The sequence below is a fragment of the Macrosteles quadrilineatus genome, unplaced genomic scaffold (genome assembly GCF_028750875.1).
Source record: "Macrosteles quadrilineatus isolate MER2022 unplaced genomic scaffold, UCM_ALF_1.0 Scaffold_9__3_contigs__length_116548681, whole genome shotgun sequence".
Lineage (NCBI taxonomy): Eukaryota > Metazoa > Arthropoda > Insecta > Hemiptera > Cicadellidae > Macrosteles > Macrosteles quadrilineatus.
In genome coordinates, this window is record NW_026542602.1 from 113,208,879 (window position 1) to 113,234,776 (window position 25,898).

The 25,898-nt window shown below is 34.2% G+C and overlaps 1 protein-coding gene across 1 annotated transcript; it reads right to left on the reverse strand.

The window, feature by feature from the left end:
• Nucleotides 1–2,095: 2,095 nt before the first annotated feature.
• On the reverse strand, nucleotides 2,096–24,295 carry LOC129003741 (cuticle collagen 1-like). Its single transcript, XM_054432036.1, has 3 exons — nucleotides 24,278–24,295; nucleotides 6,168–7,144; nucleotides 2,096–2,276 (listed from the first exon to the last, which is right to left on the reverse strand). Exons 1-3 carry the CDS (start codon nucleotides 24,293–24,295, stop codon nucleotides 2,096–2,098), a joined length of 1,176 nt encoding a protein of 391 aa, XP_054288011.1.
• Between the last annotated feature and the right edge of the window lie 1,603 nt (nucleotides 24,296–25,898).

Below are 25,898 nucleotides of genomic sequence, written 5' to 3' on the forward strand. Positions count from 1 at the left end.
ATAGGTACAAATAACGTATTAGTTTATTTGATTTGAACAAATATTAGTTTTCACTTATAAAAATAAAACTATAGTAGCTTACATTGTATTTTATAATAAAATATAAAATTATAATATCTCATATTTGTCCCTCAAAGGTTTTATGAGGGAACATCGACTAGAATAACATAACGTTTTTCACCAGACCATATTTAATTAAAACTGCAATTCGTCCTTAAGGTGCAATGCAAAGAGAAGGCTTGAAATATTGGAAGTGCAGTTAATATTTAATTCTTAAACAAGTCTTTGTAAGAATCAAATACCTATTAGTGATAGAAATTTGCAAAATGTAGCTAACTTCCTATTAACCGATTCTGTAAAAACATATTCATTATTTCAGTTTAAATGTTACTTACTCCTAAGAAAATTAAAAAATAAGAGAATAATTTCTACCCCCACCCAAAAATGTATTTCAGAACAAAAACTATTCCATACAATTGTACAAAACTTATTTTGTAATTTAATAAACCGTTTATGGATCTAAAGCAATGATGGTAACATGTCAACATATCCCTATACATTATACAAGAGGAATTAAAATAAATTGTTTGCCAAAATTAAGTTTATGTCAAGTTTTTGGAGTACGCCCATCATTCTTATTTCCAAAATATTAAGCCAATAGATAACGGAATTCAGACATAATCAAGTAAAAAAAACCTATTTGATTAGACTTTGAACTCAATACAGCATTTCAATACTATTCCTTGGTACGGCCAGTAAATAAAAGAAACGTCTTATAACACTTAAAACATATATTTACGCTTATACTGTTACTCGCAAGACGTTAATTATAAAAAAAGATGGTAAGTGGTGATCGATTTCAATTGGACACTCCAAATATCATCAGACCCAATAGGCGAACATTCGCCTATTGGGTCTGATGATGATTGGCGTGTCGAATCGAAGTCGATAACCACTTACCATCTTTTTTTATATTTACTGTCTTGCGAGTAACAGTATAAGCGTAAATATATGTTTTAAGTGTTATAAGACGTTTCTTCTATTTACTTTCCGTAAATTTAATAACACGTACAATTCTGATCAAGAAGCTATTTATTACTTGGTGAAAATAGTTGCATTCGTGTGACTTGAACATCGACGGTAGGGCAACTAGTTTCAACTCATATCGGGGCCATCGTCAGGTCAGTACTATGCCTTCTGCTCCATTGAAGGCCATCAACTTACACCGTTAATAGGACACACACATGGACATAAAAAATACGAACATTTAAGTGACAATAAACGAGAAATAATACTGGATAAGCGAAATACAACGGACAGAATAATTATTTCTCATTTATACTTTGGCGTTTATACTTCAATGATCGTACGGTTTATGTCCGTTTGCGGGGTGATACTTATTGTTAGTGTTCATGAACTTACAATGAAGGGAGAAGACGTCTAGTGATGGTCTGATGATGACTCCGATTTGAGTTTAAACTACTGCAACGTCCAAGATCTCACGAATGCATATTTTCAATAATTTATGGTAAAAAATTTCCTTAGATAAGAAATATGTCAGATTTATTTATTTTTTGGGCTAGATTTGGACGATTTCTTGATGGCTACGTTCTTATTTTATTTCATAGATTGTACAGTCATAGGGGCATCTGATCCTAGTGAAAAACAATTATTTAACAAAAAGTAGGATGCCAAGTTGTACAAAAATATAGAAATGGTTTATGCTAATGTAACAATCGAATGGCGTCTCCCCATAATTGTCAGTAAAATTAGTTATAGAATGGAACCGGACGAAGTTGAATGAGCCATCGACAGACTATACTGCTATTAAAAAGTTTCGCTTGTATACACTGACTGTTTAACAGAGCCAAACTCGAAGGACATCTAACTACAAAATGATAGGTCCTTTATAAAACATACATTCTATGAGTTTAAATAATAAAGAGAGAATTTTAAGTTTAAAGGACTTTCTGTGAGTGGCTCATACGTGTTCTATTTTAATGAATAATTAGTGACATCTGGTCTGTATAAATCGGACGTCTGCGGTAGTACCCAAAGTCAAGGACTGCATGCTTCAACTGTACACTTAGCGAGTTCAAGGGTTTGGCAGGATGTGGAAGCCGTTGTGATCAGCCAGGTAGTTGACAGTGATCCTCTCGCCCTCAGGGCTCACGTAGGAGTACGAGCCTTTCTTGACGATCACATACTCCCATCCCTCATTGGTCGACAACAGACTTCCCTGCTCACTCACCTGCGTACCGTTCTTGTCGGAGAACCTGCAACACAAGTTACCAGTTATGTATGTCAAGCTGCTCAATTGTAGCAGCAAATATTGACACTGTAAATAGTACATTTCATTAAGTCCTCTAAGACAGCAACATGCACCTATGTATGATGATAACGATTATGAATGTGGGTTAAACGTAGAATGAAGTGATGACCTGTGCTGCTTTGTGTTTTGATTTTGTCTAATATAAGTTGTTTCCTAGCCACACACATTTATCAAAATCAAATAAGGACAGCCGGGTCTGGTTTAGACCCATCGACAAGATACTCAGCAGCTAAGCGCATTGCAGGTGGAAGATGTGGCTTAACGCAGAGTAGGATCTGTAGCTGCAATGTTACATGTAGACAGGTTGCTCACAGCAGTTGCTAAGATTACGGTTATCCTCACTATACGATATGCTAGGGTTGCATGTCTATAAAAAGCTTAATGCAGTTGCTAGGGTTGCATGTCTATAAAAATCTTAATGCAGTTGCTAGAATGCACGTATATAAAAAGCTTAATGCAGTTGCTAGAATGCACTTATATAAAAAGCTTAATGCAGATACTAGGTTACATGTGTATAAATAGCTCACTGCGAGTGTTAGGCCTCTCGCCCACTATACGATTTCGGTCGTACGACATTGTGTCGTACGATATTCTTATCGTATGTGTGGTCCTCGCCCACTTTACGACACTTTATCGGATAAATGACCTGACAGGCCTGGAAGAGTGTAGGGTTGCATGTACTATAAAAAGCTTATTGGAGATGCTAGGGTTTTATGTCTGTCAATTATATGACATTTGCAGGAGTTGGACGGCTCCAAATTAAACACTATACTAGTTGCAAGGGCACTATAACATTTACGTCAATGGAAAGTTCTTTAGGGGTTTATCAAATAGATAAGCAATTTACTACAATACTTATGACGAAATTAACTTTGATAAACAACTAGTTATTTTTAGCTTTCTTTTTGAATGAAAAGTTAGTTGTTAATTAATAATTAGAGGGTTTATAATTAATAATAGAGGGTTTGGTTGATAATTAAAGGGATTTTTGTTCTGAACACGTTAGCTCCCCTAAGCTGGTTGACCAAACCGCTAGTTCACTGTTCAAGACCTCTATTTTAACTGGCCAGACTGGTTTGCCCAATTGGTATAACACTTTAGTACCTGTATTTCGCTGTTTCAAAGAATTTTTTCACAGAAACAAAATTATAAGTAGGCTACGACAAAACATACCCCAACTTCTACGGTATACTAAGAATTTATTACAAAATTAAAAATATAACATGCTTGATTTGCCTAATTGCGGTATACCCGGGTATAAATAATTAACGCTACTCCGGGCATACAACTTTACAGTAGAAGCTTTGACAACAGCGCCTAACAAAACAAAATTTCGCCCTCTGATAAATCGACAGTAGACAACAGTTGCATACTTAAGATTCTTAAAGGAACGGAAAGAACGGTGATTAACTTGCAAATAGCTTCGACCTTGAAATAGCATCTTGTCGCGGGACGGAGAGTGGCCGATGGAGAAAGGAACGTGGTAAACAATAAGCAAGGTGACGAAAGATCATGATTGACTTTCGATCACACCTTGGGCTTGTTGTTTTTATATGAACATGACATCTTCTGTCTGCAGTCACTCGAACTTAATCAGAGTAATGTATAGAAGAGGGTTTCACATGTTTCAACCTCGATTGGCTAACTTGCCAACTTTTTCTTGGTTTTTACATTTGAAAAGACATATCCAATCAAACTCGAAAGAAAGTTACCGTACTGTATAAAAAATCGCATTTAGTACAAATGCTAATAAGGGCTGTCATCGTCAGGTAGTTCCTGAATTTAATCTGTCTATATGTCACCGACTGAAACTGTATTTCTAAGACTAGCAAGATGCCTGTTATAATATAATATTTTGTATATAATAGGCAAAACGTACACAGAAAAAACATAATTACTAAAATATTACTATAATATCCAAACCCTTCGCCCCCTTTACAAAGCTTTTAAACACTTCGATGCCGCGAGGATTTTTATAAAAAATAATTAAATACAGGGTAGATATAAAATAAATCCTCCTACCCTACGTAGTTTCCAAAGAGAATGAGCAAACACTAAATTTCAGCTTAACTATATAAATACCATACATTGATTTCTTTACAAACGGAAACGGAATGGATTCATTCAGAAGAAGAAAGTCAATTCTAATTTTAGAGTGAAATCACATTTTCCTCCTATATTTAATTAGGCCTATTGCTCATTGATCTACGTTCACGTTCACGTTATTCTTCGGAGCTCGTAATTGACATAGATTATAATAGCAAAATAAATACTTCTATTTTCTTCGGTATATGGTAAACAACATTGGTCAGTAAATTGTTTATTCGTACCCTTCAGTTAAACGAGCTTTATCGTTTCATACCTGCAGGGATAGCTGCCTCAGTAAGAACATTAGGATAAGGTGTGACGATAACTGGTTTTGGACTTGTTTTCGACCCAAGTGTTGTCCAAATTTTCCTTTGAATGTTGACAGTCATTATAATAAACATTCCAGCAAATGTAAAAACACACGTAACCCGACATAGATTGAACATCGACATTAGTCATCGACGTCATGCCTCAGATGTCAATTATTTTATTAACGCGTCCAAACTTGAAAAATACATCTTTCCAATAACAATTTAGCATGTGATGCATTACATATAATTTCCTTGACTTAACTAATAAATTATTTTGTAAATTGTAATTTAGGTAGTTTTTTAAACGTTTAGTTTAGAAAAATGCTACTTGACGAAGTGTAAGCTTTTAATAATGTCAATATATTAACACCTGCCTTCCTTGATATCAAGCCACGTTACTACCAGTCACTGAGCATTCTAACCACAGTCCTTAAACAGTCTGTGATTAAAACATAGTGTAATAAATAAATCAATACACGCCTGATACCTAAATGGTAAAATACAACTTAAGTTGCTTGTAAATACGATATACAGGGTGATCAACTCAAGGAGGCCACCATTGGGATATCGGAAACGGTAAGAATTAGAGAAAACTTTAAATGGGGGACATTCCTTTATTTTTTGTGGCAGTTAAAAATATGATTTTATTTTTTCGAAATTCAGCCGCCATTTTCCAAAATGGCGGCCAACTTTGAAATTTCTTACGGAACACCCTATATTTTATGATGTTTTCGGATAGAACAGACAATTTAAAAACTTTTTTATTCTTGAAATTTTTCGATAAACCCACTCGTTTAGGAGTTACAGCCTATGGAAAAATGACTTCCGGTGTACATTTTACATCATGTAGCTCCTAAACAAGTGGGTTTATAGCGAAAATGCAAAAAGTAAATAAGTCAAATAAGTCTTAAAATTGCATCCACATTCCAAAAAGACCATAAAATTTGTTAAAACTATTAATTCTATCATTTCAAAAATGGCGGCCATTTTCCAAAATGGCGGCAAACTTGAAAAGTGGAAAACTGTGTATTTTATGGTCTTTATGGAATGTGGATGCAATTTTAAGACTTATTTGACTTATTTACTTTTTGCATTTTCGCTATAAACCCACTTGTTTAGGAGCTACATGATGTAAAATGTACACCGGAAGTCATTTTTACATAGGCTGTAACTCCTAAACGAGTGGGTTTATCGAAAAATTTCAAGAATAAAAAAGTTTTTAAATTGCCTGTTCTATCCGAAAACATCATAAAATATAGGGTGTTCCGTAAGAAATTTCAAATTTGGCCGCCATTTCACAAAAAATAAAGGAATGTCCCCCATTTAAAGTTTTCTCTAATTCTTACCGTTTCCGATATCCCAATGGTGGCCTCCTTGAGTTGATCACCCTGTATATAGGTATATGTGATATAGCTTATGATCTTTTGATTACTTACGCATGAGTGTATTGCCCTCGGTCGTCAGTGACAGAAAGACGAGTGTTCTCTGGAAGAGTCAAGGTGGGCTGTGCGGGAGGTGCGGACTGTTCAGGACTAAGAGAACCTCCCTCCTTTAGTGGGACCGGACTGTACTGAGAAGCAGGAGATAATCCAGGAGCAGTGGGAGCAGGGAAGAATGCGGGGCCAGTGGGGCCGTTTGAGGGAGGTGCGAAACCTGGGGCTCCAGGTGCGCCAGGGGTGCCAGGGGCACCAGGGGTGCCAGGGAAACCAGGCGTACCAGGGAAACCAGGGGCACCAGGAGCGCCGGGGAAGCCAGGGGCACCAGGAGTGCCAGGAAAGCCAGGGGCACCAGGAGCGCCAGGGAAGCCAGGCGCACCAGGAGCGCCAGGGGCACCTGGGGCTTTAGGAAACGGGGCGGGAGCGAATCCCGGTGCGGTAGGTGCTGGGGCGAATCCTGGAGCGGTGGGAGCAGGAGCAAAGCCTGGAGAAGAAGGAGCAGGTGCAAAACTAGGGCCAGGGGCAAATCCTGGGGCGGTGGGAGCAGGGGCGAATCCTGGAGCGGTGGGGGCAGGGGCAAATCCTGGAGAAGAAGGAGCAGGTGCAAAACTAGGGGCAGGGGCGAATCCTGGGGCGGTGGGGGCAGGGGCGAATCCTGGAGCGTTTGGAGCAGGAGCGAATCCTGGAGCGTTCGGAGCAGGAGCGAATCCTGGAGCAGAGGGAGCAGGGGCGAATCCAGGAGCAGGAGCGAAACCGGGTCCGGACGGAGCTGTAGCAGGTGCTACAGGACTTCTAGACGGAGCAGGGGCAAATCCAGGAAACGCGGGGGCAGGAGCAAATCCTGGAGAACCAGGGGCAGGGCCGAAACCAGGTCCAGAAGGACTTCTAGACGGAGCGGGAGCGAATCCTACTCCAGGTATCCCGTACTCCGAGGCCGGATACTGAGCAGCCGCTGCTGCACATAATGCCACTACCACCTGTAAGCACAAAAAATGTGTAGGCTACTGAGCGTGGTTTTAAAGCAATTCTCACTACGTACCGTCTGTATGTTTAAAATGCAGAACTGTATATTTGACAAACACCTTTAACTCATAATTTGTCTAATTATTTTTCTTAATAAAATTCGGATATATTCATATCATTGATTAAAACTGATATTTCAAAGAGAAAAGCTTTACAAATACTTAAACTATCAATTACTAGTAGCTTAATCCGTTCTTTGCAACGATTTCAAGTTGAGAACGCAGAAGAGAATACTGACGCTCTTTTAAATCTACTGTACTGCTATCTACTACTACTGTACTACTGTATACTATCTGTATAAAACAGGTGACATGTAAAGCCTGTTACCGTGTTGGTTTTAAAAACAAATCTCAATTTACTTCGTCGTTAAAAAATAGCCCGCTGCAGCAAACCTGAAGACTAAGCAAATTTCCATTTACCTGGTTGGGTTTTCACTAAGATATTCTCTTAAAATATTGTCAAATTTTCATTTATTTTAATAAGCACCTACTTAGGTTTGCTGCTAAAGGGAAGGTAGCTATGAAGTGAGGTTTTATTGAAATGTAAAAAATCTGAATGACATAGAAAAATTTGATTAAAATATTATCAAGCACTCCATGAAAATAACATAGGAACTTTGAATGGACAGTTTTTTTTAGATTTATCCATAACAATTAGGCATACAACAATGTTTTACTGTATAAAATATTTGTTTTTAAGCTCTACGTAATAGCTTTGACTATTGATATAACTAGACACTCCATCCCCATGTTATTAAAGTTGTCGCCAGTTTTGTAGTAAAATTGTTACAGTTTATGTGAGCCTCCGTCAGTTTGTGCTGATGTGAATTACGGATTGCTGTCCCAACATATGAATTTCTTAATCAAGTCAAACTGATGGAATGACTTATTGTGAGCAGTATAAACTATTATGACCCATAAACTATGTCAGCAACAAAAATAACGGTAGAAAAAAGAAATTTTATACACTAGCGCATTCTGTGACTGGCTCACACAGCTAAGTTCTTTCTTAGTAAAAACATAGATAAAACATACTTTAGTCTATGGTAAAAAATAGGCGACAGCCGGTCCATATGGATGGGTTGTCTACTTCGAGTATCCAATAGTCAATGTTAATAGTTAACAAAGAAATTGCCAAATTCTATGTTTTTTGGGACTAAAAATGGTAAACCCCAATTTCACCCCTTAAATAAAACCATGTATTCATATACCGATCATGCTGGTTTACGATAAATGTGCATTTACTCGTTTTTACCGAATTTAATCAAAATTGGATTATATATAAACGTGTCCATAAACACGACAACTCAATCAGTTTTAGTACAATTTAGATTAAATGTGTGGGGCTGTATAAACTTTAATGAGTTCGCCAACCATCAATATCGGGTCATAAACCGTTATGGGGTTTTGTAATTTTTTTTAAATTGTTTTTTTTCCAAAACGTTAAAATTTACAATTTTATTACAGCCATCGTGTGGAACAAACCCGTAATTGTAGAACATGTTTGTCAACGTTAGAGTTTTTAAGAGATAGATTATTAATTTAGTTAATTTAAAACTACTTTGGATATGTACGGAGCTTCTAAATCTGCAGATAGGCTCACAACTACTCCTTCGTATTTGTTCCCAGGGAAACTGTTCAGAACATTACTATACTTTTGTTTTAGTTTCAAAAGTATATGTTCTTCGCAAATAGTTAATTGGATGATTTCTTGGTATTCCAGTAAGAGATCCCATAAGCTTTACTTGCATGGTGTACCCGTAAAAGAGTTGCACTACACATTTGGAGCACAAATAACATATTTCGTATCCAACAGTATTTGCATGATTTTGCTTAAAACATTAGCAGCAAAGCTATCATATTTATGTTGGTAAGCTTGTTAATAATCAGTGTTAATAACTAACTAACACAATAGTCAAAGCTATGACCTCAGACTTGAAACTATGACTGATCAGACTTGATGACAAGGTCATCTACATTTTTGAAACAGCTGAAGCCAATTTTATTTTGAAATAGATTGTAGTCGAAAAAGAGATTTACAGACTGTCTCCTCTCCGTTTTATACAACGATGGTTTATATGACGTAACAGATGTGATGGTTTACCTCAGGCTATCAATATTTCTTATAGCTAGAAAGCGCAGCGTGGTGCAGCTCAAAACTTTTTAACTTTGCTTAAAGATAAAGGTTTCAAAATAACTTTTGATATGGACAGTTTAGTTCACAACTCTTTGCTAGCAAATGCTAAAGCCTTTGATGTCGTTAGATGGCGTTGTTCAGTATCCAGTTTTCTTGGAAATGTTACATTTCTTGATAAAAAAATAGCCTTACAGTTTTTTTTTTTTTTTTTTTTTTAAGTTGAGTTGCCTGTTTAGAGTCTGGTAAAAATGGAAATGTTTAGTTGCAAGAGTTTACTGTAATGTCTTTTAGACAAGATCATGAATCCGATTTACATCGTGATCTTGCTCCACGTGATTTTGAGGGTTATTGAATTACAAGTATAACTCAATATTTTATTTTAAATAAACGTCAAAGTAATAGATTACATTTTTACAGTTTTTTTACGACTGAAAAATTAATTCTTCCAAGCTATATTTTAAATTTAAAGTGTTTGAACCACATAACCATAACACATCTTAGTAGTTATGATAAGCTAGTTAATACAAAAATATATTGTGTAGTCATGTTTATTTGACTTAAAATTTAAATTAAATTGTTTAAAAGTTTAAAAAGTAAATTTATACTTGGTGATATTAGTAAGAAAATAGTTTACGTAATCTAACCCAATAGTAGCATAATGTAAAAACGTATTGACAATTTAATGAACATGTTAACGTATTTATGCAATAACCCAAAAGAAGCTTGTTAACAAAATGCCAATAATTAAACCACCTAGTTATTTTTGAAACTAACCAAAATCATTATAGCTTATAGCTGTAGTAGCTGTAAGTGCCAGAGTTTATAAAATTGTAACAGAAATGATTTGTTTGCTTTTATGATAGTGGATTTTGATGTTGTTATGTCAATAATATCAAGTATGTAAATTAGTTAAGATTATTAGAAAGAATGTCAAAAGAAGCGAACTCAATGAACATTTAAAGTAAACTTAACTCAACGATATTGCAGTATCATAAATGTAGGCCTATATACCATTTATACTATAAGTAATCAACTTGACTCGAGAAAATTTATAAATAATTTATAAAATTCTACCCATCTACTGATTAGGTCATTTGAAAATGTTACAAAAATAAAAATGAAGCTACCTAGTTACAAAAGTCAACCAAAATAACAATGGTAGCATCACAAGAGTTTATTTACATTAAACATTCTATATAGTAATAGGCAAGACTGTTTCTTGAAAACATTTTTTCTCAGCTCGTGTGCATCGCAGGGAAAATCTACGCATACGGTTTTGAAAGATATTTGCCTGTAGATTTGCAGAAACCCTTTATAAATTAAAATAGGCTCAAAAATAAGCACAAAAAGAATTTAAAATTTAACAATGATTAACATGGGCCTTATGGGTTACCGTGCTGGGGACAAAATACGAAACATAAATAGGAAATCAAAACAAATGGAAGATTTTCCAATCAAGTGTTTTATTTACAGCGTGGGGTGAAGTTTGCACAATACATATTTTGGTCGAATTTTCAGCCATGGGGTGACCTCTAGTAAATATTGATAAGCAGAGTTTTATTTTAAAATTTTATTTTTACGCTAGTGAACTTTTGTTACTAAGAATAAGAATATATATGGAGAGTGTTAATACTTTAAGTTTTATAATATTTACTCACTCTTGATATTAAAAAAAAAAACACATTTTACAGTATCCAAAACTTGTATTTTTACTCCAAGTGACCAACATAACACGCAATTAGTCTGAAAACCATTTAAAAATTCGATCCATTCATTTAGGTAATTTGTACGTTTCTAAATTATAATAAAATACCTTATTAATTTCTAACACTTAACTAAATTCACCACGGTAGTTTTAACTGATGTAATCTATTAAATTTAAAAACTCAAAAATGAAATCATATTTTTTATAGCTAATCAGTCATACTCACAGTTAGAGTGGCTGAGGAGAACATGATGAAGGAGGAGGTCCAAATGGTGGTTGTTTGCTAGGGGTTGTTTATATATGGTGGACTGGTGACGTCACGAGGTATGGAAGGTCGTGACTTGAGACGGATCTACCGGCCGCGGTATATGATAAAGATGTTTTACTTATAAAAAAACAACTGGAATACTAAGATTTATATTTTTGTATTCCTGATGTCCATTTTACGACTTGTAACAGAGCCTAGTTTTAATTTATTAATTGAAAGCTAGAAATTATTGCATCATCTAGTATATAGTTTATAAAAGTGTATGTTTGCTAAGGTGTTTCGTATAAAAGAAAGATGTATTAAATGTAATGTGTACATTTATCTTTTGTAATGGCTTTTAGTTAGCTGTTGGTGAATTATTTTGTATGCACAACCTTTAGCCTTGTGATTTTTAACTCATAATTTATTGTAAAACGACGAATTATTACACTAAAGAGAATGGTTTCTATAAAAAGCAATATCACAAAGATTTTTGCTTCGAAATAATATTTGTATAATGTGTTATCTAACGATATTTCCAATCAACAATAAATAATTTGCTACTAAGGAATAGGTTTATACATTTAACCTATAATTTTATAAAAGGGAATAGGGGGAAAAGGTTTGTTTAATTTTTAAATGGATTAAATCGGTTTTGTACTGTTATTTAAGAAAAATCTTATTTTGCTATTGCAAAAATATTTAGTCTAGATCTACGAATAATCCTTATGCTTGTATAATTTAAGTTGCAACTTAAGGCTAAATTTTATCAAATATTTTATGAATATTTTTAAAGCTGATGTGTATACATTTTCCTCTTTAAATAAGGGAAACAAAAAGAAGGTCAAACGATGAATTTCGTTAGTTTTATGTTTAAAAAATTAGTATTTCAGCATATAAGTGCATTGCTATTTACATCAACAATATTATAAAGGAAAATCAGTTCAAAAGATACAAGGGAAAGATGCAGCTATTGCAATTTCCCTCTGAAAATTACTTATATATCGGGTTATCTATTTCTATTTCAAAAGGTGTGCTAGAATCTGTAGGGATTAGGGGGACATTTTTGTATCAAAATGTATATAAAATTTCAGAGTCCATAGAATCAGTGGTTATTTTAAATTTCTAGCTCATCGAGTTCTTGGAATTGGTGTTCAAAACCACTTTTTGTTTAGAGTTTCTTTGCAGTTTTATTTTATTATGGAAATATACAAATCTATAAATTATATTTACAGAAAAACTTTAGCTCATGTTGTTTATATTGTCAACGCCTGTGGAATTTTTCATTAACATATACATTTTGTTAAACTATCGTAAGGAGTTTAGTGGAAGGTGTTCTGTAGTCAGAGTACGTTATCCTCCCCTGAGTGTGGTGTGTCTTCATTTCTATAAACTTTGAGCTCCATCTTAGATTGGGTTCCGAACCACCGTGTCATATAATTATCAAATAGTTCAAAGCATTGGGTGTTTTGCCGAGCAATTTTGCTTTTCTGAACTTCTGGAATACTACATGGCGAGTTGGTGGCTCAGTTGGTAGCGTCGTGGATTTTGGTCCAAGGCAGCGATGTCGTGGGTTCGGATCGTTCGGATCCTGGTCACTGCCGCAAACATTTTATCAGTACAGTTCATTTTCGTACTGTACCGGCTCACCCCTTGCTTTGCTGGATACCGTCTACGCACAGATCTGTAGTCTTTGTGGACGGGCAAATGCAAGGTTAAAAGAGGCCACCAACCTCTAAAAAAAAACCCCAAAACAGTCAAGTGAAACCCAGTTTTAGGTTTGTGTAATTACATGTTGTTAAAATGAATAAATCACCACGCTAATCTCTGGTCGACGTTGGTTTGCAATAATTTTTCTATATGGAAAATTTCAGCTTTATGTTAGTGTCAATATATTTTTATCTATTAATTACTTCTAAATGTTTGTATTGTTGCTGTTATTAACAAAGCTTTAGAAATTCTTTGGTGTGAACATAAGTCAACACCAAACTAAGTAAACTTAAGTAGCTATCGATGCCGAAGATACTCTCCACATTCTTGATGTTATATTGATCATACAAATGTATCAATCAGCTGAAATTATCCACGCGTCTGATTTATATTCTACTAATCATTGCATTAGGTTTCACCATATATTTACCATTTTATAGCTTCATCCATATGTCATCTTATGGAGGTTAATGTTTTGAGGTTGGTTTAAAATGTGAGTGTACGTGTAATTTATTTATTCATTTTTGCACTAGGTACCGTAAATTTAAACGATAACTCCTATCTATTCAAGACTTTTGTCAGTCTTCTAGTAACCTGTTATAGCAAAACTGTGAGTACATACTGCAAAATTACAACCCTAAAGCAAGCGAAAACATGTTAACATTGCCATTAAACTGAGCTAAACATGAAACTCGCCGAAACAGTATTCAGAATTTAATATTGTAAATTTATACAATCAATAAAAATTTTGAAGCAAACTAAATGTTGTTTCGTAAAGAAAAGGTATATTTCCTGGGTGAGTACTTTATTGTTTTCTAGCTTGAGTAAGAATTAATTGTATACCCATTTTTAGTAAATTTACTTAAGAGGATAATAACCCGATATATGCCTACAAGGCGTGTTATTTAAAGACATGAATTATTATGATTGACGCAATTTATGTCATAAACAAACCTCTATCACATGTTAAGAAAATTGTATTCGATTTTATTTACAATAGGATGAAAAGTGTTCTCGTGGTATCCATAGTCAATGGTTAGTAAGGATGACAAGTGGCGGTAGTTAGCAGCAGACAGTTGGTACATCTGGGACACAATTATCCAGAATCCTCCATAGACAAACGTCACATATATCAGATTAACGTCATGCTCAGTGTGATTTTGACATCTCAGACGTGTCGGATTTTGTTCTCCGCTGAGAAATGTCAACCATGTTTGTTATGCTTCAAAATCAGTATTGGGTTTTTAATTTAATTGATTCTGATAAAATTATAATTTTGAATCCTTTTAATTTCATTCCAGCATGATAGAAAGGCATATATAGTGATTTTCTAATCATATCGGCCACACTGAGTCAATGATGTTAAGCATTGCACCCACAAAACGGGGTTATTTTAAATTTTTCTCGAACACAAACCCACAAACTAAGACTAGATTATATTTGTAACACCGGCTCACCACTGTGTGTATAAGTAATGGGTTAAGGGTTATTGTTGAGTGAATTAGATGACAACAAAAAGTCCAATGATGAAGGTCAGAAGGGACTAGTTTTGAACCATCTATTGGATATATTATCCTTTGAAGCTAAAGGCTTCAAACCTTTCTCAGGATTACACCGTTGTCCTTCAGATGTCCACTGAGATGCCCAGCTATTGAGGACATAATTTATAATTGATAGAAAATAAAAATGAACAAAAATACTTCATCCATGCAATGTATAGTATTTGTTAAAAGTCAAAAATATAGGGTTATCGTCACCCGTTTTTTTACTCTGAACTTGGGGGAATCCCAAACACCTTGTCACCTGGGTCAACGTCTCATCTATCCAAGGTCGTTCGGACTAATCAACAGACATCTGATAACACAACATCCTGCCAGCAACACCCTCGGGACTTCCCGGCCTGACATTCCAGGACAACATCAACATCAATGTGGAACCGCGACTGCCATCCACACCACGCCCGTCTCACCAACACGGTAGATACTATCTAGGTTATGTTCACAAGATATAACAACATAGAGTAACTAGATATACCGTAGTGTCAACTATGTTAGCATTCCTTACTACATCCCCTTTACTGATTCGACAGTTTGATCCGCCATAAATATCTTTATCACCGTATCATCGTGAGAAATTGTCAGAAATAGCCTTAAGATACCGGCCGTAATATTATGGTGTGTTTATTTTTGTGGTGTACGAATATATTTTTTTCTTGTATAGTTAGCGCAAGCCCCATATTCTTGCTAGCCTATAATGATATAGGCATACATACATGAGTATGTATGATATTTCTAAGTCTAACAAACCCTACACAATATATACCATTTGTTCAAACTGGTCAAGATATTTAGGTTTATAAAAATGAATGAAATAGTATTTTTTTGCTGTATGTAGTTAAAATTTAATTTGTTTACTTGCTTGTGAAACAGCAACAATTTGGTTATTAATGTGAACCAACTGTAATTATGACTTATTTTTGTATTCTTGAACTTAATGAGATTACTAGTTTGGCCTATCAATATCAATCAATCAATTATCAATTATATTAATTATTTAAGATGGGGACGCCACTATGTGCGTATTTTAACACAAATATGAGTTTAGGATGATGAGTGGCGCGATCAGCGAGCATTGCTCGCTGGGCGCGATCTTGCAGTCTTGTTAGTGACTAATCCCGACAGGTTCTTCAGACAGAGTTGTTAATTAATAGCCTATACAGCCAAAGGCAACTAAGGGAACTACAGTTTATAGTGGAATCCGAACCACATTTTTCCTTGTAATTAACGGATAGTCGTAGTACTTACTAGTGCGGACTTAAGTACAAACCAGATAGCATCACATCCTCAGTGCATGCCTATATTAATATCCACAATTCGTGACCTCCTAGTAGCTGGATTAACTATTTGTTTAGTATAATCGCTACATTTATTACTAACTGGAACTCATAAACTGACTGCTTAGTAATTGTAACTAGAGGACCCATGCTGCCCTGCAGCGTTGAAATAGGTAAATATCATATCCGAGAAATAATAAAATTTACGACTTTTTATTGAGCAATACAGTATCTTTAAATAAACTGGTTCAAACGATCAATAAATCCTATAATTTAATGATTATTTTAAATCTAAAACATACAAAAACACATAAACAATATTGGTACTGGTGTTATTTATTTTTTATTATAAAAAAACTATATAATAAATAATGTTATTAGTTTGCTTCAAACTCGTCCGATTTGAATAACTAATAGCTTAAATGAAAGCCGGTGTTTCACTGAAGGTTCTTAGACCAAAATATATGGTATTATATAATTTTAACTGGTAAAATACATCTTAAATTGACACATCTTAAACAATTCATCTTAAAGACATCTTAAAGAATTCGAAAAAAATCAAATTAACGTTTTTTGGTCGAGTAATAGTAGAGAAATATATGCCGATGCTTGATTTGGAATCTGTGCGTGCATACCTTCAATTTGAGACCTCAATCATAAAAATCGTTGGGTGTAGAAGAGCCAAACGAACTCGGAAAAGAGAAACCAAATTTAACTCCCATAAGAAATACATGGGGAGCAAATTTAATTTATGTATAAGCCGAGTGGGATTGTAGATAATTATATGCCGATGCTTGATGTGAAATCTGTCCGTGTATACCTTCAATTTGAGACCTCAATCATGGCAATCGGTCGGGTAGAAGAGCCAAACGAACTCGGAAAAGAAAAACCAAATTTGTAATATATTAGATTACCCACAGTTCAAATCTACTTCAATCATATTTCAGTTCCTTTTAGGGTTCTAGCTACACCTACATATTTTTAGCTACACCTAGCTACTGACTTAATATTTTGTTATAACCCCTCTACTGTGAAGTAGTTTAGAAACGAAGTTGTAAAAAAGCATTCAGTTGTACCACTAACAGGGTTTGTTGGTAAAACGTGCTCTCTGTTTTAGTAGCCCCCCCCCCTTTCTACTTGTTTGCACTTACAGACATTATAAGTGGAAAAGACGTTGTTTTAAAACTTGTGGCATCTTTCATTTTTCGTCAACATTCTTTATGTGAATAAATTAAAGGCAAAAAATTATCTTCTTTGAAAGCACACTTTATTAGACGTTCATGTTCCTGTTAACAAGAAAAATCTGGCAACCACTATAACTCAATGGAATATCAACTGAATTACCCAAAAGCAAACTGAATAGAACTGCAAATTTAGACGTACATACGAGTGATACATTAAGAGTTAAATACATTATTCAGAAAAATTCTAGAATTATAATTCCAAGTATCGAAACAGTTTTGCAGGAACATGGCTCATAAAAAATTATTACTTGCCCTAACACCCACATAGTGGCATTAGCCTTCCCGGAACTGACGCTCAATGACGTAGGTAAACACTAACTCAGCTCTCAACAAATCAACTGCAGTGACATAACTCATACACAACTGGGGTTGTAAATATCAGAGAGTTACCGAACACAAAACAACACTCTAATTCTCAGTTGGACTCCCTAACTCTGCTGACCTTCATATCGCGGGTTTCATAGAGCTTCGGATGTGGTGGAGTTTGCAACTATATGAACCCACTTATCCAAAGCTATATCTATAAAAGAGAAAGTATGTAGGCTATGTATGTATTTATATACCCTATGGACTCCAAAACCGCTTAACATATTGTAATCTTTCAGGTATTATTAAGCATTTTCAAGGATGGTTTGTGTGAAGTTTGGTGCAATCTGTCAAAAGGGCTCCGTCCCAGAGGGTTTTAAGGGGTCCAATGTCAGACTTTTGAAACTAAAATGTTTACAAATTAATATTATTTAAAAGCAGATTTTTACTTTCACCAACTGTTTTGTTGGTTTTAATAATTACAACACTCTGTATTAATGATTTGAAATAGTGGTACACTGTTTCCATAGAATGCAGCACAGAAAACTATTTTACTTTTGGATAGGTATATAAAAAAGGATATATAGGATACAGGTATATCATAGGATCCAAACATATCAAACCCCAATCGCAGCACACCTGTGAAGGAGGAGAAGCTTTCTTTTGAGAAACCCCTCCACTAAACGACATACGATTGATTATTCTGGCTGACAAAACTTGCTTTTAGATTTTCATGGGCGTTGAATATAATCCAGCGAAGTAACAAAAACCCCAAACATTTTAGATTATAGCAGCTGCACTATCTAAATCAAATTAATACAAGCAATTAGCTAGAAGGGAAGGGAAACATGTGCGGTTCTTAACTATGGAACAGTTTCATTTAGTTATACTGTTAATACTGTTGATACTGTTCAATGAAATGGCGACCATACATAGTAGGTATTTTAAGCCAAGTATGAATGGAGATGAGTGTAGGATGAGCGGCGTGATCTTGTAGTCTTGTTAGTGACTAAGGCCGACATTCATTAGTAGTGGGATACTCCAAAGAACAAAAGTATTCATGAAGTATTCTGTTTAATTAAACATCTACTTTTTCACTGTCATGATAAAAATTATCTAACTGGATTAACAAACTATACCAAAAATAATATAGTGAGCTTCCATTCATAACTTTTGTTTTCATCTTATTTATTTATTTTTGGTAATTCTCTGCTGTTATTTATCCTCAAATCTAGTATCCTTTCAATTGTTTACCAATTCAAGATGAATTTCAGTATGATAATAAATGGAATCACGGTGGAGAGCTAATTGAGACCGCTCCAGGGATTGGCATTCTTTACCTTTCAAGCTAATATACTTTTGTGAGGATAGAAAATGCAACTTTCATCATCTTTAGACGAGAATTATAACCCCTCAGCCACCCAATTATTGCTAAGATACGACGCGTAAACATATGACGCACTCATCTATCAGAAATGGTAAATAAAAACAATTTAAGTTTTTAAAACAAAAATTACATAATAAATCTCATCACGTAGAGGTACAAGCAAAAGCCGGATAACAATCAAGTGTCATCACTACCAGCTGTGTTACTACATAAATGACATTTGATATAGATCTTATGAGATTCGGCGCCCGGTAATGCCTAGCCTAAGGCAATAACAGAGACTGAAAACTTTCTGTTGCTTAAGAGCTATTTAATAGCTTTTTATGGAAATCCCACTGTGAAGCTATTTTTGTACTGGTAAAACCCAAACTACGGAAGATATACTACTTTGCAAATATATTTCCTCTAAAAATAAATTGTCATTCACCGCCGGGCCGTTTGTCGTTTGAATCACTGTTACATTTATTCTTATAAAACAAAATACAATTTTCCATCTACAATATGAACTTCTGATTCCCCAAATATGCTCACATATTCAACCATTTGTTGTTAAGGTTTGGAATTGTTAATTTACACTACGCCCCCTGGCTGTTTTGGTGGAGGATAAGTAGCAAGAGTGTTTAAAGCTAAGCAAACAAGTGTTAATGCAAACACGACATCATTTAAAACACTGCATTATAAAAGGTCATCTTAGCTGCACACGTTTCATAAAACACTGTTAGAAACAATATAGAGCAATATGTTGCAGAGTAGATTAAATCTGGTGCAAAGATTCATGCACTGCAATCAGTGAATTATAAATAAAGAGCTAAAACCATATTTCTTCTGGTATTTTCAAACATTCTAATTCTTGAGTGAACCGTTTACTTTGGACATGTTATGTATATGAACTATTTTTGTACTCGGGCAAAGTTAAGCTATTCTTTTATAGAGTGTGCTACTATTTGAGTTTCATTGTGTCTTTGTTTAACTATATTGATTTAGATGTTCCATAAAGGTTGCTACAGTTTACAATTCATTTCCCTTTCAGTTTGGGGAAAAGATGTATACAACTGCATATTCTCGATTCCTCTATAAGAAATTTTATTTACAGTTATTTGATTATAAAATTGGCCACAGGCATTGGATGCTGCAATTTAACTCCTTATTCGAATACATAATTCGTAGCATGTTTTGTTATGCATCCCATCTCTGATGTTTGAACAACATGATTGGTCTAATTTATCACAATAATTACAGGGAAAGTTTACATTGATCAATGAAGTTTGAAACTTTCAGTAAATGCGAGAGTTTACACTAATGATAGTTGTCAACATAATCACAGAGCAGAAACTAATCTAGGAAGAACGTGTAGTTTGTGTTTTCCTCAAATGACCGCCAACCTCACAAAGCTGTTACATGAATAGAGGTAGCTAATGAAGTAGTATTAAAACTGTTAACAAACCTGGGGATTCGTCCATTTACACTAAATAATGGCAAATTTATCCTCCAGTTCCCTTGCGTTTAGGAGGCATTATGTGTGTAGATTATCATTGAAAACAAAGAAAATGTGGCCTTTTATAATTTCCTGAACAGAAATCCAAATATTTTGCCTATTCTAAAATTCAGTAAATTTTTCGAAGCTGACACACCCTTTGATGAAAAGTGGTGATTCTCGAAATAGTTATTCTTGGTTTATAATATAATTTTGAGTAATTAGTAAATCATTCCTTGCATGGAAATGGGGAGAAAAAGTAGATGTGAAGTGTCAACTTCGTATTTTTTAACCTTGATTTTGGAGGTACATATGGTGACATCCTTTGAATTTTTCATTTACATATTCGCGTTTATCAAACAGGTGTGTTGAGATTTAAGTTCGGAGCTTCATAACAAGTAATTAATATTTCATCTTAAGCTTTTTGGAAGAAGCTTACTGACTGTTCGAAGATCAACCATACACCTTTATCCTATGCAACAATAATAATTGCCAATAGTTTACTTTTGTCATGTTTATAATTTACATATTGTATAGGTTTATTACATAAACATAATACGGTATTGGGGAGCGAGCTATTCTAATGGTAGAGCGCGGGACTTGGGTCCCATAAGTCCCGGGTTCAAATCACGCCAATTATCAATGGATTTATCAATGTGATAATGCTGCAACCCACCAGGTCTAGCCTAATTGTGTATCAATGGTTCCGTTATGGGGCTAAGCGTAAAAGAAGAAGAAATATATAATATATGGAACTAGGATTTAATATCTGCTTGAAGTTCCGTTTCACTGAACGTCAAAGGCTTCTAAGCTCCAATATTAAACATATGAGAATGATATTGATTGTTCATAGCAACAGTGCAAACTACAAGGTAACATAATTTGTGTTACAACTGGAAAGGTTACTAAAATCATTAACACTAACACAACAAAACAATTTTCTTTCACATTTCAGTCGTTTAACGGTCGATATTAACTGTTTCCAACAAATACTTTTTAAAGGGGGGGGGGTTATCAAAGAATAACACTTTACTTGGCTGTTAAAACTACAAATTTTCTTTTGATTTATAAATAATTTCTGGTCACTGCAGCCGTTGTATTTTGTTTCTAAAGGTGTGGTTTTATTTTAAAAGGCTTTATGAGCAATAACACAAAGTATGCAGTAAGCCTAAGTTAAGATGCATTTATGAGGTCAATAAAAATACAACAAATGTCCTTAAATAACCTGTATCAGCTTGCACAAAATACCATTTCAAATTAAACTTATCGTTAATAACTAAGTAATTTCAAACTATTTGATATATTCATAAACATTTTTGTAATTTTACACGACGTAAGATACATTTCACGTTTCAATCAATAAAAAATGCTAAGATCAAACAAGAAGATCGCTCAATTTCAATGGAAGTTGGCGGAGTTCTGTGGGTGGATTTTTTGTATATACCGAAAAGAGTACATATTTAAATAAATACTTTGGCTTAAAATCGAATATAATTAGTAAAGTTTTGTTAAAAATATCGAAATAGTTGAGTTCAACTGGTTTGCTATTCTGGTGAAAACTAAAAAGTATTAATTCTCTTCTTATAATAGTTTGTATTTGTTAGTAAAAAAATTAATATTAAATAAAAATAATTTATGATAGTTATGGTAATAGGTTAAATGTATGGGACTTTATAGGTTACTTGCAGCTACGCAATTCCATTTTACATAAGATATTTTGAGATTAATAAAATGTGTTCGTATTATTTGTTAAATTTTTACTAGCAATCTTGTTTTGTGTATTCTCCTAATTCTTTATGTAAATGACTGCATATTCCCATGTTTCATTCCTCCCTATACAGTATGTTGTAATAACAACCGTACACATGATTAGATATCCAACTTATCGGAGTGGCAGACGAATATTCAGAGTGGTTTATAATGGTGTTTGTGTTTCAGAATCGGCGCCACAACAATAGATAAGGACTCTTTGTTTAATCACAAGACAAGTCGGTGTTTTTGTGACACGACTTTTAGAAATATGTGTTTTAATACAACTAATCCTGTTACAAGTGTTGAAATTATTATTTTTTTAGTGGGTGAAAATAAAGCCCCTCTTTTACATAACCTGGTTACTTTGTGCGTGAGTAAATTCCTATACAGCTTCGAAAATATTATAACGGTAACCATCTGTATACAAAATTTTTCTTTCGCTGCACACAAATTTAAGGTTTACAGTCCAGAAAATAGCGTAAAAATGCACGTTCATCTCTTTGGATATTGCAATACATTAAACTGCACCATTATTTACACTCAGTAGCCTAAATCACGAATGTACTAAAATATAGCAAGATAGGTCAGATGGGATCAATATTTTATTACAGAATTTTTCCTTATGTTAGTTTCTTTAGAATTGGGAAATCTTTCATTGAAGAGTTCCATCCCATTAGTCATAACTAAGATATGTTTAAAAAATCACTCGGCAGTAGATTTTATTAAGGAAAGCAAATAATTGGAAATTATATCAGAAATTAAACTAACATTTTTTTAGATTAACTATCTTCGTAAATGAAAGTAATTAAATAATTAAAAGTAAAATAATTAAATCTAATTTTATGATATTGTCCTTTACGTTTTATGTAGGAGGTTGTTTTCTGTTACCTCGTCACTTCAGGAAAATGTTTATGTCGACATCAACATACTCGAAAGCAACTGTATAGAAATAAACCTCAGAACAAGCAGGTTTCAGAACAGGGCGGGAAGCACTTACGTTATATAATACCCATGATATTTTATGTACAAAGTAACATTTATGTAACACATCGCGTTTAATGTAATTTGTAAGCCAATGAAGGAGCTTTAATGACGACTTACTGCTGCGCGAGTGTATAACTTATCACTTAACTGGAGAAGCTGCTTTAAGATCAAAGAGCCAACAAGCAAATGAGACATGAGGATTTAAATTGTCAAAACACACAGATGAAACTCCCACCAAAACTATCTAACCTCGATTTCGCGTGGGATCTCGATGCAAAATTATCTCACTATTTTTATACTGTTATTTTTAACACGGGTTTAGTTGTGTGTACCTCTTGATGTACGGCTTCCCATTTATAATGAATGTTGTGCGTTAGAGATCCATTAACCTAGATGTGTTTAATTACATGTTTAATTTCGTAGAGCGTGTAATCCTTGCGTGTTTAATAACGTTACCTGTGCTTTGCAACGGAGTGATAAGGGTTTCCAGAAAATTTATGTAATACTGTATAGATATATTAATACTTGGCTTTGCGTATTATTTGTGTATTTATATAGGCCTAATCATTGTCATTACCATCTTAGAAAAAGCCATTTCGTCATTGACTTTGGATACTCTAGGTATACTTGTTTCCTTTATAATACCTGAGCACGTAGTACGTTGATGACGTCCTCTTTTATTTGAAGATAAACTTTTCAACGTGCAAATAACTGCATGTTTGAAATATGAGCCAGTTAAAAAAGAGGGGTATTTGTTTAAAATATTTTCAATGTTTGTATGGTAACATAAGAAATTACAATTAGTTAATACGTTAATACCAACGCATAGTCCACACATACTAGACAGAAACATGCATGTACATGCATATTATGCATTGTCTTCAGTTTATCCACAAGGAAGGCAAAAAAATGTAAACGGGAGTATTTTTGGTCAATATAAGAGATAAATTAACTTTTACAAAATAATGTTTTCTTTCACCTTTATTTTCTTTACGGTAGGCACTCTTCTTCAATTTAGTAATACATGTACGCAGTCTAGTCGTAATGTTTTAAAATATCACCAATACACATTTTCAGGAGCTGAATATTGCTGAGTTTGGAGCTATTATAAGGAACACCATCGGCATATGTTTCTACAGGTGATGATACCCTGAATGACGCCATGGCATGACGTAATTGAATCTAAATATACAATCAGCTGTTTAATAGCTGCAGTTGCCCGGTGCAGCGCGGACAGTGGAGGGTCAAGGGTGGGTTTATTTTGGGACAATCGATGACAACCCCTCGTCCACCTGGTAGCCCACCTTACCTCATCTTGCCTCTCCATCTCTCCTGTTGACAACTTCACAGGTCATGATGAAACTCAGCTGACAACATAGTGTGTAGAATGTTATTGAGCAATTTGTAAAACGTGATAAATCCTTCAGGTTTTACAATATCTAAAATAACATAACTTTATGAAATACTGTTCAATGTATGGAAAAAGAATGTTCAAGGTCAATGATTAAGATGTTATCGATGTGAATCATATTATTACTGTACTACGGTTTTCCTTTACCTCATGTAACGCTAGGCTATGCCCTCGGGGACCAAAGCTCCGCACTCTACCACTAGAGGCTCTCTATCCAATCTCTCATCAGCTATTTAGGTTATAAATAACTATCATATACTTTTTTACACTTTTAACATACATTTTATTACAAATTTTGCAAAACGGCCACACATATGTAGACAAGATAAGTGGTAATATTCGTTGTAATGAATCAAATTACATAACTGTATTTTTAGGTGGATTATGTAATGTAACGTCAATACAGGCACCACATGGTCACTTCTATTAGATAACTGAGGTAAGCTCAAGATAATCCTGCCTCTGTCCAGTGAAGGGATTACAATGTCAGTAGTGTGAACCTCGTGTCACTCGTGTTACATCACTAGGCGTTGCAGTGAAAATAATATAACAATATTTGTCACAGGTGTAGCTGTTACATCACTGACCGTTACAGTAAATAACAGAACTTGTCACTTGACTGTGTAACATGTATAACAGTTATTTAATCATTCCTAGGTACCAATATTTTGTCAATTACTAAATTGATGGTCGTGTTTGTTACTCAAACACTTGAAGTACTATTGAACATCCTAGTACTATTTTTATTTCAAGATATGTCACACCTACTCAAGAACATTCGTTAATCATTAATTCGCAGTAGTAGCTGATATCTTCCTTTACTAAGCATTATGATAACATGAACAGTTTGCTAATAACTGTGCTACATTTAATTGTAAACGAATCGGTGTACACGAAAGAGTATGTAAGACGCGAAAGAGAAAATACCGTCCTTTCGATCTGCTATATGAAATAGCTACACACATGGACTGTTTATTTTAGAAAATCAAATTAGTTTTAAAAGGTGTTCAGATTTCGTAGGCAACTATTAAAGTGTATAAGTGGAGCTTACGTGTGTTTAAAATACTTTGATTTACTTCAAAACGATAAACTTATTAAAAGGTTACCTACTTACTTCCAATCCCTTAATTATGATGTAAATAAATAGATAAAAATAATTTAAAAACACAATTTGGTGTAGTAATAAAACAATTATTTTATATTAATGTTTAATACAGAAATATATTAGCCTAATTCTTCAATTTTAGTCAAGTCTGTAGCTCATTATGTAAATTCCAAAGAAAACTTCGAGGTAGATTCTACAAAGGGTTTGCAACTCTTGTTTAACTTAACTTTTGTTAACACTCTTAATAACTGAACTACTAAATAGCACTTTCAAGTTAATAAATAGTTAATTTCAGTTAATTAACAGTTAGGTAATCGCGATGTTAATTGTGTCCACCAGCTGTTTCATTCAATTGATTAAATAATAAAACATCGAATGAATGTAAGGCGTATCACTTTGGAAATCGACCTAGGA

What these genes read in the sequence shown, in the direction of transcription:
- LOC129003741 (XM_054432036.1), bottom strand. An exon ending in CGAGGGCAATACACTCATGC is followed by an intron (nt 2,277 to 6,167) that starts GTAAGTAATCAA and finishes CTTGTGTTGCAG; the next exon opens with GTTCTCCGACAAGAACGGTA.